Source organism: Cyprinodon tularosa, unplaced genomic scaffold (genome assembly GCF_016077235.1).
Source record: "Cyprinodon tularosa strain WSP-4 unplaced genomic scaffold, ASM1607723v1 ctg197, whole genome shotgun sequence".
Classification (NCBI taxonomy): Eukaryota; Metazoa; Chordata; class Actinopteri; order Cyprinodontiformes; family Cyprinodontidae; genus Cyprinodon; species Cyprinodon tularosa.
The window spans coordinates 1,236,820-1,250,817 of NW_024038720.1; the positions used below are offsets into that span (position 1 = coordinate 1,236,820).

Here is a 13,998-nt window from a genome sequence, read left to right on the forward strand (position 1 = left end):
TTTTTTTTTTAGCATATACAACTTGATAATCAATGCTTTGGCATAAGGGAAAAAAAAGAAAATTAGAAAAATAAGGAATCACAAAAAAAAAACCACAACCTGATCTTAAGTCAGAATGAACAGTTTTTTTCACTAAGATGTGAATAAGACCCTTATGTTTCTATCCCACATAAGGTTACCCAAAAAAGTGATGCAGGCTAGACTTGCATTTTAAAACATTCAACCTTACCATAAAGAGAAAAATAGATGAATAGATAAAAGAAAAACCTAGAAGCATGTCCTCGCAAATGGATCTGCTTTCAATTCTGTTCCAATAAACTGCAGTTTAGAATGGTTTAAATTACTCTTAGGATAAAAGGAGCCTAAGTTGAGCCAACCACGTACATGCCACTATATTTAAACCTTTCAGCAGATTGTGTCTTATAATAATATAAGTGATAACTTGGATTTCATATGGAGTTTAGCTTCTCAATTTAAATTTTTATTGAATGCATATCTCTAACCACCTTTTTAAGGAATGGTATATACACTATATTGCCAAAAGTATTTGCTCACCCATCCAAATTATTGGAATCAGGTGTTCCAATCACTTCCATGGCCACAGGTGTATAAATTCAAGCACCTAGGCATGCAGACTGTTTTTACAAACATTTGTGAAAGAATGGGTCGCTCTCAGGAGCTCAGTGAATTCCAGCGTGGAACTGTGATAGGATGCCACCTGTGCAACAAATCCAGTCGTGAAATTTCCTCGCTCCTAAATATTCCACAGTCAACTGTCAGCTGTATTATAAGAAAATGGAAGTGTTTGGGAACGACAGCAACTCAGCCACGAAGTGGTAGGCCACGTAAACTGACGGAGCGGGGTCAGCGGATACTGACGCGCATAGTGCGAAGAGGTCGCCAACTTTCTGCAGAGTCAATCACTACAGACCTCCAAACTTCATGTGGCCTTCAGATTAGCTCAAGAACAGTGCGCAGAGAGCTTCATGGAATGGGTTTCCATGGTCGAGCAGCTGCATCCAAGCCATACATCACCAAGTGCAATGCAAAGCGTCGGATGCGGTGGTGTAAAGCACGCCGCCACTGGACTCTAGAGCAGTGGAGACGCGTTCTCTGGAGTGACGAATCGCGCTTCTCCATCTGGCAATCTGATGGACGGGTCTGGGTTTGGCGGTTGCCAGGAGAACGGTACTTGTCTGACTGCATTGTGCCAAGTGTAAAGTTTGGTGGAGGGGGGATTATGGTGTGAGGTTGTTTTTCAGGAGCTGGGCTTGGCCCCTTAGTTCCAGTGAAAGGAACTCTGAATGCTTCAGCATACCAAGACATTTTGGACAATTCCATGCTCCCAACTTTGTGGGAACAGTTTGGAGCTGGCCCCTTCCTCTTCCAACATGACTGTGCACCAGTGCACAAAGCAAGGTCCATAAAGACATGGATGACAGAGTCTGGTGTGGATGAACTTGACTGGCCTGCACAGAGTCCTGACCTCAACCCGATAGAACACCTTTGGGATGAATTAGAGCGGAGACTGAGAGCCAGGCCTTCTCGTCCAACATCAGTGTGCGACCTCACAAATGCGCTTCTGGAAGAATGGTCAAAAATTCCCATAAACACACTCCTAAACCTTGTGGACAGCCTTCCCAGAAGAGTTGAAGCTGTTCTAGCTGCAAAGGGTGGACCGACGTCATATTGAACCCTATGGATTAGGAACGGGATGTCACTTAAGCTCATATGTGAGTCAAGGCAGGTGAGCAAATACTTTTGGCAATATAGTGTATCTGAGCAAGATACAGATCAGGCTGTTTGGAGAATGACTCAGAGGGACTGTTAGGCTACGTTCACACCGCAGCCTGAAGTGACCCAATTCCGATTTTTTTGCCCATATGTGACCTGTATCTGATCTTTTTATGACAGTCTGAACGACACAGATCGGATTTTTTCAAATGCGACCCAGGCCACTTGGATATGTGGTCCTGAATCCGATACGTATCTGATCTTTTCAAATGCGACCTGTGTCTGTACGGCCAGGTCGCATTCATCCGACCTACACGTCATTGATACTTGACAAATATTACTAAACGTTACTAATCTGCGTCCTACTAAGCGGAGGCGGGAAAAACTAACAACCATGGCGGAAGATAACACAGAGAGCAGTCAATGGAGAGAAAGTGAGGTTGCTGACTTAATTCATATTTAGAAAGCTCGATTCAGACCAAACTCGAAGGGTCTTACCGGAACCGGGGGAGGGTCTTTCTTTTTGATCTTCTTAAAAAGATTTCGTTCGTAATGTGCCTGCTCCTGTTGGAGAATAACTTAAAGAACGCAATATACGCTGCGGTATTACGAGTCATGTTTACTTCCGCAAACACTGAGGACGCTTGCTACGTGTGACGTCATCGCGTCCTCGAGTGCGCATGCGGGACACTTCGGTTGGACGCATTCAGTTCACACAGTAGATCACATACAAGTCGCATATACTTGGAAGTGTGAACGGACACGCAAAAAAATCCGATTTCACAAAAAAATCGGAATTGAGCATTAAGGCCTGCAGTGTGAACGTAGCCTTAGATACTCAAACTGTCAATATTGCCCATTGCTGAGAGGGGTAGTTGGATCTCAAACTGGCGTGGCAACCCATTGTTGTTCTGTGGTGATGGACAAGTTAGACTAGATAATAGGACTTGTGATCCACAGTCATGCATTCATGCTGGAAGGTTGAAAATGTCAGTTTTGCATTTTCAACAACTACCCCCCATAGCGCACCCCCCGACTCACCTGTGTGCTCCACTGCACATAAACAAAACCTTTCATGATAAATACCGTTCATGTTATATAGCAGGAAACAATTCAGATTTTAAAGGTATTGTGGATGAATTTTTCAAATTTTTTAAAAGACCCGCCCACTCCACTTTAGAAAAAAATGAGCTTGCGAGAGCATGCACGAGCCAATTTCTCCTCGTGCACGCTCTGTTTAAAAGTTGCTGTACTCATAGCTCATACAGACTTACTGTGTCTGAATTTCCGCCCTAACCCCGAAATCCCTCAATCATTATATAGAGCAGGGACTATATAGTGGACTTTATAGTGAACTCAGTCAACTTACAGTTTGGAAAAAAGGTCTCTTCCACGTTGGTTCACTGCATGATGCCTGCGCCATTTTTGTTATTAGTTGCCGCTGTGACAGCAAATCCCATAATGTTTGCGAGGAGAGCTCTCCGCGCAAAGCATTCTGGGATATATCTGCCTCTTCTGAGGCCTTTTTTTCTTTCTCAAACACTTCATAGATACGTTTTCTCTTACAACCCTCTGCCATTTTCAAAGAACCGCATTGACAAAGGTGAGCTTCAATGACTGTCTAAAGCCGTAGCTCACCACAGATATATGCCTGAAAGCGTGCATGCGCAAAGATTGCTAACGGGACGAGCACATAGGATGGCCTTAGGTAAACATATCACCAGAATGATTGACAATTAGGAAGACCACTTATTTAGATGATCCACCCAGAAATAAAAGATCCTTCTCAATACTTTTAAGAAGAGCACTAAAAGTTATTTTTAAGTCTCTAATTAATCATAAAAGTTCATAAAAACAAAACTTACTAGAGTAGAGATCCTTAAAAAAATCACTCAAGTACTGCAAAAGAATACACATAAAATTCTGTCCCGGTTGCACATGACCTAAACAAATACTGCCTGTTTTCATTATTTTATTTTAAATATGTTATGGTGTTGTACAAGGCTGAATATGATTCCGATTTATTGTTTAGGTTTAAATCACAACTACTCAGACTCATGCACATACATCAGCATTGACTCTGGTTCAGTTTAAATGAAATTAGTCATTATTTATCAGGTGAGTTTTTGTGCCTTTAACTTGTTATTGTGGATTGAAAAAACATTACGCTGCTGCTGCAGATTCTCGCCAGAAAGACCAAAAGTTTACGTGTATTTCCACACACGCTTATTGTCATACATCCCAGGTTTTACGTCAAAAATTGCAATGCGGTTTTTGTATGTAGACGCGTTTCATAGTTGAGGACCCTGGACTGTGGAGAAAGTACAAATGAACACACTACTGTTTATCTCACTTTAAAATAAATTAAAAACAAAAAATCTGTATTAATAATGCAATTGAAAACAGAAGCTGAAAGTTTTATACTAGAGAATATAAATGTAAAGCTTGATTCTTATGATTAACTTTCTCGGAAAGTGCATATAGTGAAAAGCAAAACAGGTAAAAGGCCTTTTTATTTATAGGTTTAATGTTTGGTTTACTTAGTGCTACGTGATAAAATGCTATTAAGGGATTCAAATATGATATTTTAGACTTGCTGTAAATGCACCAGAGTTAGCTGAAAGTCTATGGTTTTTTAGTTCTTAAATTCTTGTTGAAAAATCCCCCTGAAATCAGAATATCTGATAGAGAGAATAGTCGAAATTCTCTACACCCTGCAATGCAGAGTATGATGAAACATTATTCTGAATGTATTAGTTATGCTAGCCTACTTTTGTAAACCATAAAATATAAACCATGACCTGTAAATTATTGCTAAGTTGTAACATTACACAGCATGGAGCAGGATGACATCTGTTGGTTCTGTTAGGGGAACCTATTTATTCAAAGCTTAGGCCAGTTTGACATCAATGAGCTCCAAATGCTTAATTTAACTTAAAATGTTGAACCTTATTAAACTCTGAAGTGCTAGTTGTATGTTCTTATGCATCCAGAAAGCCTTCTATGCCTTAAGCCTTTTCATTTTCTCTGACAGCTTTGACTGACAGTCAGATGCTTCAGGAGCTGCTCTTGACCCGTCACTCAATCCCTAATCGTAAATATGCCAGCTTCTTCCAAAGGAAATGATTCCCATTATCATTACTGCTTTGTTTATGCATTATACATGTTTGCCAGTAAGTGTGTTATTTAGTTTCTAAATAAATAGTAAGCAGGCCTTGATGTTTGATTGAAGAAGGTTACATCTTAAAGTTCACCCAAAGTGTTTATTGAACCTTCTATTGTTTGCTGCATTTTAAAATCGTACTCCTTACTGGTAGAAATGGAGGTGATGTATTTATCGATAGAGGTGGAAAGTGCTGTCTGCATATCATGTGTGAAAATACTTGATTAAAGGATCACCGGTGTTGTAAGATAAAAAAAATAAAAATAAATTCTTGAAAGATCAAGGCTCTGCAACCCTTAAGTGCTTAACCTGAGAGATATTAAATTATTTTCCAATCAAAATTCAGCAGATTATCCGAGTGGGCTGTGCTTCTCACAAACTCCTCTATGTAAATTAAGAGTCAGACCGTTCTCTTAGTGAGTCATGTGACCCAAAGCATTGCTTTATGATGGTCTAAGTTCTCCTTAAACATAAGAACTTACTAAGCTTTGTTGTTGCCTGTACAAGTAACTCCATGACTTCATAAGCTGCTGCCAAATACAAGAAGGGAAAGCAGTTCAATTCTAATGTCAGCCCCCTTTTTATCTGTTACTAATTTTAGTGACACTGATGATATGCTCAAGTTTGCTATTTTTAAGACATATGGACATATGTATATATATTTGCTTTGTGTGTGCTGCATGTAAATTATTGTTCTGAAAAAAGAAAAAAAAACGACTGAACCCTCTTAATGAAGTCTTGCTCCAGGGGCCCTAAAAAACTGAGTATTTCTTTCTCGCTACTTCTTTACTCTCAAGGCTGTATTTGTTGTCAACTCTAATACGGTCTAACTCTTTCATAAAGCACTTGACTGATGACTTGTCATGATGATATAGCTGAAGTATAACAACCATCACCTCTTGTCTTTCAAGATATGCATGAAGAGCTAAGCTTTAGGGCTGCAGTCTGTTGCATTAAAGCACAATTAAAAGTTAGACAATGGAGAAACAAAGATCTGCTCACATTTTTCCACTCATGAATCTGTCTCTTTTTTTCCTATCTGCCTGTTTATCAGCTATATGGTGAATAAAGATTTTAATTATTAATCACGCTTTATAGTCTTTATTATTGGAGTTTTGGTTCTGCCTGTACTCTTAGAGTTCCCTCCAGATACTTCGGCTTCCTGGTTTCTAAGTTTTCTTTTTGAGTGTTTGAATGCATGGATGTTTGTAAGAGGAAAGATAAACCGAATGAAGGTGTATGTTGATAGCCTGATTGAATATCAGGTGTTGCACTTATGTAACCTAAAAAGAGGGGAAAAAAACTCAGAGTTTGATTACAGGACAAAATATACTTCTTTATGTAGCAGGTATATACAGTGGAGCTTGAAAGTTGACATACCCTCACATTAAGGAAATTCACACTAGTGACTCAAATAACTCAAAACTGAAAGAAGCAATGATACATAAAAAATTACAATATTATAATCAAATGTTATTAATTATTACTTACTAATTATACTGTCAGATTATTTTTCTTGTCTTGGATGGAAAGGTATGTAATGTTTTATGTTTTATATATTAGCTTAAATTTATACATCAGAATCCAAATGACAGAAATCAAATATTAGATAACATTATAACTATAAGGAAATCATCTTATCATCAGTCAGTTAAAAAATATGCATACGAGTTCAACATTATTACATGTATACCTTTCCAATCAATACATTTTCTTTGAACTGAAGTTAACACCTTTCCTTAAACTTTTTGTCTAAAAATATTCTCTTATATTTGGAAACTATATATTTTTTTAGCTTTCGTAAATATAAACATAATTTACAATTAACAGAAACATGTTAAATATGCTAGGGATATGAAGAATTATTGGCTCAACTGTAATCTTTACCCGGCAAACTTGGATTCAGATTTGATCCACCTTGGGTTACTAGGTTATTTACTGCATATGAGAAGCAAAACAATCACTGTGGCTTTATAATGGAAGACAAACGGCTGCTCCGTACCCAGTCTCCATCTGCAGGCTACCCACTGACATTCAGCCCAATTATCCACACTTCCTGAATGCAGCCGCAGCCAACAGGAGAAGACGGCCTTTAAAAAGTAAAGACAGCGAGAAACACTGATGTTATTTTAATCCTGCAGGCGTTCTCATGATTTCCATCAGAAAGGCAGCAGTGTCCATAAGCAGTGCAAAGAAGAACTTGTTCTTTGAAGAGTCATCTTTATTGTATTGTAATAGATGGGCTTATGTCATCAAGAGGAGTCCAAAAGAAACAACAGTAGAGGAACATTATTTTTTTAAGACTGCTCAGAGGTTCATTTTAGCCTTGATTTCAGAATACAAACAGAACATCACTAGCTGTGTAACTTATATTGTGTACACTTTCACTTTGGTTTCTAAAAGAGTCCTGAAGGCAGACGAGGGTTACTCTGAGTTTTTTTGTTAATGGGAGGCTGACCATCTTCAGAGAAGTCTTAAGTAAAAAGATGTTACCTTACCGCATGATAACGACCGGTCTCACTTCCACCAATTTAAAAACTTTGCTTGAAGTAAAATTAGGGTCACTTTTTCTGCTTTGGTCTTTTCATGAGTAAATATTTCCTTATTTTAAAAGTTTTTTGAAGCCCTGTTATTTGTTTAGGACCCCTTTAAAACTTTGTTTTTATGGTATTGTAAGATAAAATTATTATTATTTCATGAAAACTTTGGAAAACATCAAATGTAAAGCATTTTGTTATTATTTCTTATTTTTTGATTGACGGTTGGTTAATGCTGTGACCAATGATTTGTTGTGATCTCATAATATTCCCTGTTTTGTGTCTCAGTTTGTTTAAAACGTCTTTATTTCTTGATTTGCTGCAGGGTAACCCCACAAGAAGGTGATTCGCCCCCCTCAGATGCTCCCGGGTCTTCTAGTGGACCACTAGGTGCTACTGGTGGCGCTGGTGCTATAGCTTTGCCTGCCACCTCAACCCTCTCGTTGCCTATGAGCCAAGCTAAACCTTCTCTACGTCGCATTAAAGGCCGTATCCATCGCAGTAAGAGCCTGGACAGCATGGACCTGCTTGATTCCAACGTAAGACTCAGTTATAAATCTCTCTTCTAGATAAAATACTTTGTGAAACTGATGATTGTTTTTTTCTGCTGTTTCTGAGGCCCCAGTCACACCTTGACGATTTAGCCAGTGTAAGCCTGACGTCCCAGAATCTTCTAAAACGCAGGCATACGCTGAAAGTTCTATGTATTTTTTCAATTTGGGGCATTTGGATAGAGTATTCATAAGGAGTCCAGAGCTGATGTCCAACAACAGCCTAACTGATGCATCAGGCACCGCAGCGTAATGCCCATGAAATGGCATAAGCCAGTGTCCTGAGGGTGGCAGCGATGCGCCCGGAGGCGCTCGGCCTGCATAAAAAGATATATTATTGATCACTGTATTAACCTGGCTGCCGTTTAACGCCTGTCAAAAAAATAAGGAGAAATAGAAAGAAAAAAGAGAAAGACAGAAGGTTTGCTGTGGCAGCAGATTCAACTTCATGTCTGCCAGGAATTTGGCTGACGTGAACACAGGGAGGATTCATCACACTCACCTTCATGATCACCCCATGATGCGGATGAACTCTGGAGGAGTACAGACGGTTTCCTCCCGTGAACCCCCTTTTATACCAAAACGCTTCCAATATGCCATTATACAGTAGCTGTAAGTTAGAAACACATTCAGCGGTCGTCTAAAACAGGTCAAGCACATTGATATGCGTTGGAGATAAGTTCTTGATAAGTTCCGCGTAAGTTATGCACAAGTTATTCATAGGTTTTGGATAAGCTAGACGCCACGACTTATGAGTAACTTACATTTAACTTATGTAAACGGTCAGATAACTTACCTGTAACTTATGGTAAGAGCATACGTTGGCCTGTTACGCTGGAAAATTTTGAGCATGTTCAAAATTTCCTGACGTACTTGCCGTATGTTGACGTGTTTCAGCATGCTTCAGCTTACTTCAGCATGTAATTTATCCAACGTATGTCAGTGTTTTGCTAGATTTCAGGTATATGCTGGCTAAATCATCAAGGTATGACAGGGCCTTGAGTCTTTTATTTGTAGAATATTAGGATGTTCATGCAGCAGTATGAAAACTGTTTCTTTCCAGGTTTTTAATCCAAGATTCAGTGAGAGAGAATTTCCAAAGTGTTCCAGCAGCAAAATCCCTGATAGTCTTGGATAAAACTCTGAGATCATTTACTGAATTTGAGCTGCTGCGGTTTAAATGCAGACTAAATGTCAGCACAGTCATAAGGTTTTTTTTTTTAGTTTTTAATCCTGATAGTTTCATTCACATTTACAATTTCTACACGCCACACCGCTTATAAAACTGCACACATTCACACAGGATAACCTGTTGTTATGTAATATTTCTTTAGTTTCATTTTTTTTTTTTCCAGATCAGCACGGTTTATCACATTCCACATTTCTGTCTATGACTGATTTGTTCTCATAAAAAGTATTAATCTGATAAAATGATTAGGTAAGCTGCTTGGATCTGAAAACCCTTCCTGACTCTGGGATTGTCCATTGAGCTCAGAACTGCATTTGGCCCATGGTTAATTCATGCAAACTTGTGTGCTTTTGTTGTGTGCGTGCGTGTGTTCTGTGTTTGAATGTGTGGTGTTTGGGAAAGCTACCAGCGGTTTATGATGTAAAAGCATGCCGGTCTAGACTAATGCACGCCTGGTGTGGCTCGTTTTCCTGTTTTCGTCCTGGACAAACAGATACAAGTCTAATTTCTGCTCAGCTCTGCAAAGTCTTTCTACCCCCTTTTGCTTCCTTTATGTCTCGACCCTCTGTAGATGTCTCCTTTAATAAATGTTCGCAGGGTAATGTCTCCTCATCCGCCCCCAACCTTCCTCTCCAGGTTGACAGTGTTCAGTGTGTTTGTGTGAGCATTTGAGTGTGTGCACACTCAGTGTGGGTGTTTTGTAGATTAGATGGCCTTAATTGAGAGTTGCATGGTGAGTCTGTTGTAACAAGTCACTATTTGTTCATCAACCTGTCTGTTGTATGAACTGGAAAAGGACTAGTTTAAATGTGTATTTAGAAGGCAAAGGTTTACAGCTTAATCCATTATTAATTAGGAGGGAGGGTTAAAGGTGGGCAGAGGAAGTCATGGATGATGTCAGCGACATTCTCAAAAAATTCTGCACTAGATAGAAAAGGTGCACATGCTGATTTTTGTCAGCTTGCAGGAGCTTTCCTGTCAGTTTTTTTTTATTTTGAGAGAAAGCAAGAATATCTGATACATTTTTTAAGACAACCTGAGTGCACTGATGCGTAATATTTGGCTGTGAGCCTTCTGTTCTAAAGGAGTTTTTCATACTTCACAGACAGTCCTGATCACGAGCAGATGGGCTGTCCCTTTATGTTTTCTTTTTAACTTTTAGGTTCTAAATGTAAAGCCATTATGAGACAGTTGCAGCATGCAGGGTATGTAATGTCCTGTCTGAAAGCATTGCTATGGTTTATATTAGATGAATTGTGCTTTCTAATGCCTCATGTCATCAGTAATCCATTCATTAAAGTTTTTTCTTTTTAACATCTCAGTAAAGGCATTAAAGCTGACCAATTTTTGAGTCTCTTTGTATTAATATATTCAGAGGACTTTTTCAGTCAGGCCTTTATTCTTCCTCTATGTTCATGTGTTGGTGCTTCAATGTTTGTCTGCATGTCATGGTGTACTGCTGCCTTTCTAGGTCAGTTCTAGACAAAAAACTTCTTATTGACATCTTGAATCTCTGTGTGTTTTCTATTTATAACTGGGTTTTTATTTTGATGCAACATATATGAATCGTCAGTATTATAATTCTGTTATAAACCTGCACAACAAATAAGTGATCTGATTTGTTTGAGCTTCTTTTTATCAATCTTGTATTGTGGCTTTTCTTTTTTGTCTTAAATATCATAAAATAAATAATTTATTGTAGCACTTTCTTGGCTGCTATGCATTTACATTATCAGTTATCAGTTTAATTATAAATTATAAAATAAAATATATCAGTTTTATTATTAATTATAAACTGTATTATTTTATCAGGCTCCATGAAAGATAAGTTCTCGTTAAATTCCACAATTCTTACAAAGGGAGTAGAGGAAAATGTTGTAACAATACATTTAGCTTCTGAGTTACAATATTAACACTTCAGTCATAAATCATATCAAGTAACCCAATCAGTAATATTTTGTAACTAATTAAAATATTAAAAAATATTTAACTTAATCAAATTGTCTCTCCCTGTAGAAAGTGACCTTAAGGTTCTTAGTGTATAATTTACATTTTCTAAATCCTTGTCATTAAGGGAAAGTTTACAAGACTTTAGATAATTCAAACAGAGGCTTAGACGGTGGAAATGTCTGGGTCCATTTATTTGTTATATTTATTTTGGTCACTTTAGTTTATTCTTTGTCAGTATTTAATAACAAAACTCAGGTCTCTTAAGTAATTTTTCTTTAAAACAATTCTGTTATGGTTAAAAAAGTTGGTTAAATAAATATTTAATTGGAAGTCTGTGTTTGTGTTCTTTATTAAAATTAAATCATTTAGCAATATCATAAAATGTCCAGGCAGAGCTGCACATAAAATCTTTTCAATAAGTATCGATATCGATCAATATGCATTTTTTTTATCGATAAGCTTTTTTTCTATATTGCCCAGCCCTATAATAAAATATAAGAAAAATAAAAGTAGAATAGAAGCAAAAACATTTGTAAAACAAATAAAACAACTGAACCTTGAAAAAGCAGAATAAGAGCAACTATTAAAAAAAACATGATAAAGAAAGTAAAACAGTTGGATAACAACCTTAGACTAATACATTGGTTACCAGCTTAACTTCAACAGTCAAAGGCAGCTCTAAAAAAATGGGTTTCTAACTTCGACTTCAAAGAACTCCGGTTTTCAGCACCTTTACGGTCTTTTGGCCATTTGTTCTAGATAAGTTGGGCATAGAAGCTAAATGCTGCTTCTCTATGTTTGTTTCTAGCTCTTGGTAGACAGCGTAGATTGGAAATAGAACTGATTGGTCTGAGAGGTTAAAACACTGACAACAAACCTGTTATGTATTTAGGTGCTGATCTATTCCAACATTTGTGCAGACTCAGTTAACATACAGCTTAGAGAGGCACCTGCAGTTTTTCTCCTAACACGGGTGTGTTTGACAAGTCCTATCTTAGGTAATTAACGATAGCCAATTTAAAAGACTGTTTTGTTTGACAATTAAACAGTATTAAACAGGTGGGTCAAACCTCTCTGTTGACTCAGTTATAGCAGCTTCTCAGTGCAAGTGTTCCATCTTTTTTTGTCATATCTCGATTTTACTCACTTTTTCACCATTATTGCACGTCATAAGCACTTTACCCACTTTATTCTGATGTTTTATGGCGCCTTTAAAGAAAATATTATAACTTGACAATTGTTAATAGGCATCTAAGCATTAGTCTATCATTACAGTTTTATAATCGAACCTTTGCATTTGGAAAACCTTGCATCAAACATGCACCATCTAGAGCATCATGCATTACATCTGATCTCCATCCTTGTCTACCTCTTGTTTGATAATGAAGTATCTAACATTAACACCTGTTCGGTGTTAAACTGATACAGTATCTCTGTCAGTCCTTGTAATGAAATTTGTATTTCAGAGAGTGCAGGCTGTGTAAATATAATAGTTGTTGTTTGGGTATTTAGTAGTTTAGATTCTTTTATTATACACTGTTGGAGGTGTAACAGCGTCAGCGTTACAATTAAAAAGATGTATATTATGTTATTCAAATAGAGTGACCTGGTTATGTCTGGTATGTTTTTTAACATCACACAATACATGCCAGGCTATTGTAAAAAAACAAAAAAAGTAAGCCTCATTAGCCTGGTTCTGCTGGAGGTTTCTTCCTGTTAAAAAGGAGTTTTTCCTCTGCAATGTCGCCACAAGCATGTTTGGTGTGAGGGATTGCTGAAGAGTCAATGAGTCGATGCAATCAGCTGGTTTTCCTTACCTAGAAAACTTTGAATCAATCTGACTGTATGATCTGGTTGAATTTTCTCTGTAAAGTGTCATGAGATGACATGTGGTGTGAGTTGGCACTATATAAAATAAGTGAATTGAATGGAAAAAAGGGGCATTGTCTAGAAATAAAAAAAGATTGCAGAAAAAGATTGCTAAAAATCTTAAATCAATCTATCTATCCACTCATGGTAATTTCACTAATTAACTAAGTGTCCATATTTTAGGACATTTATGTTGTGATAGATGTGACACCAGCACATTGAAGTTTTTTTTAATCCCCACCATAAGTTAATACGATCAATCTCACTGTAACCCCAAATCTTTATTTTGTTTTGTTTATTTGGTTGTTTTGTTTTGGTTTGGTTTTTTGCGTGAGGGGTGTTTTCTTGTTTTCTTTGTCTGTCAGCAAATATCAGATACTAAACAGATTCCGATGAGTGCAAAGGCAGCTTTTGGCATCAAAGACAGAAATATTTGTGCAAAGTCAAACACTAACAGCCAGACTTGACCACTACTCTGCAATAATAGCACACAGACACTAAAACACCTACAAAATAAACCTCTGCTCTTTAATATGTCTTAAATACATGTCTGTTATGGCTAATTTAAGTGTTGGTGTATTTGTACGATAATAAGCCGAGGTTGAAAATATGAATGGAACATGGATTCTAAGTTAATCTGTGAGGTTTTCATCAAAGTTTTACATGCAGAATAAGAAAAAATGACTCCTGTTTGCTTTGTCTTACTATTTCCTAACTTTGTGCATCAGTATCAGCTGCTCAGGGCATGTTGCGTAAATACATTAGTATCCACTTTCTTTCCCTGCTGTGCACAACCACAGCATGTCCACAGGTGAAACTTTGAAGCATCAATAATAGATTGAAGGAAGTATGTGCCGTATAATGACCCCCACTCCCCTTAAGGTGCAGCCATATTGTTTTATTGTAGAAAAAAGCAAAAAGGAAATTTAAACAAAAAGGTCTGTGGTCAAGTTTCAGATTTTTTTTTTTTTTACAATGTGTCATTCAAAAGGCTGATAATCAACC

At 37.4% G+C, this 13,998-nt stretch overlaps 1 protein-coding gene across 8 annotated transcripts in view; it reads left to right on the forward strand.

Moving 5' to 3' along the window:
* The window catches only part of tjp1a (tight junction protein 1a), a 131,291-nt gene that overhangs the window by 21,826 nt on the left and 95,467 nt on the right, over positions 1 to 13,998 (forward strand). For all 8 annotated transcript variants that reach the window (XM_038283814.1, XM_038283815.1, XM_038283810.1 and 5 more), the window contains exon 2: positions 7,760 to 7,973. In XM_038283814.1, the coding sequence (XP_038139742.1) occupies positions 7,760 to 7,973 (214 nt within the window). The remainder of the gene's footprint in view (positions 1 to 7,759; positions 7,974 to 13,998) is intronic.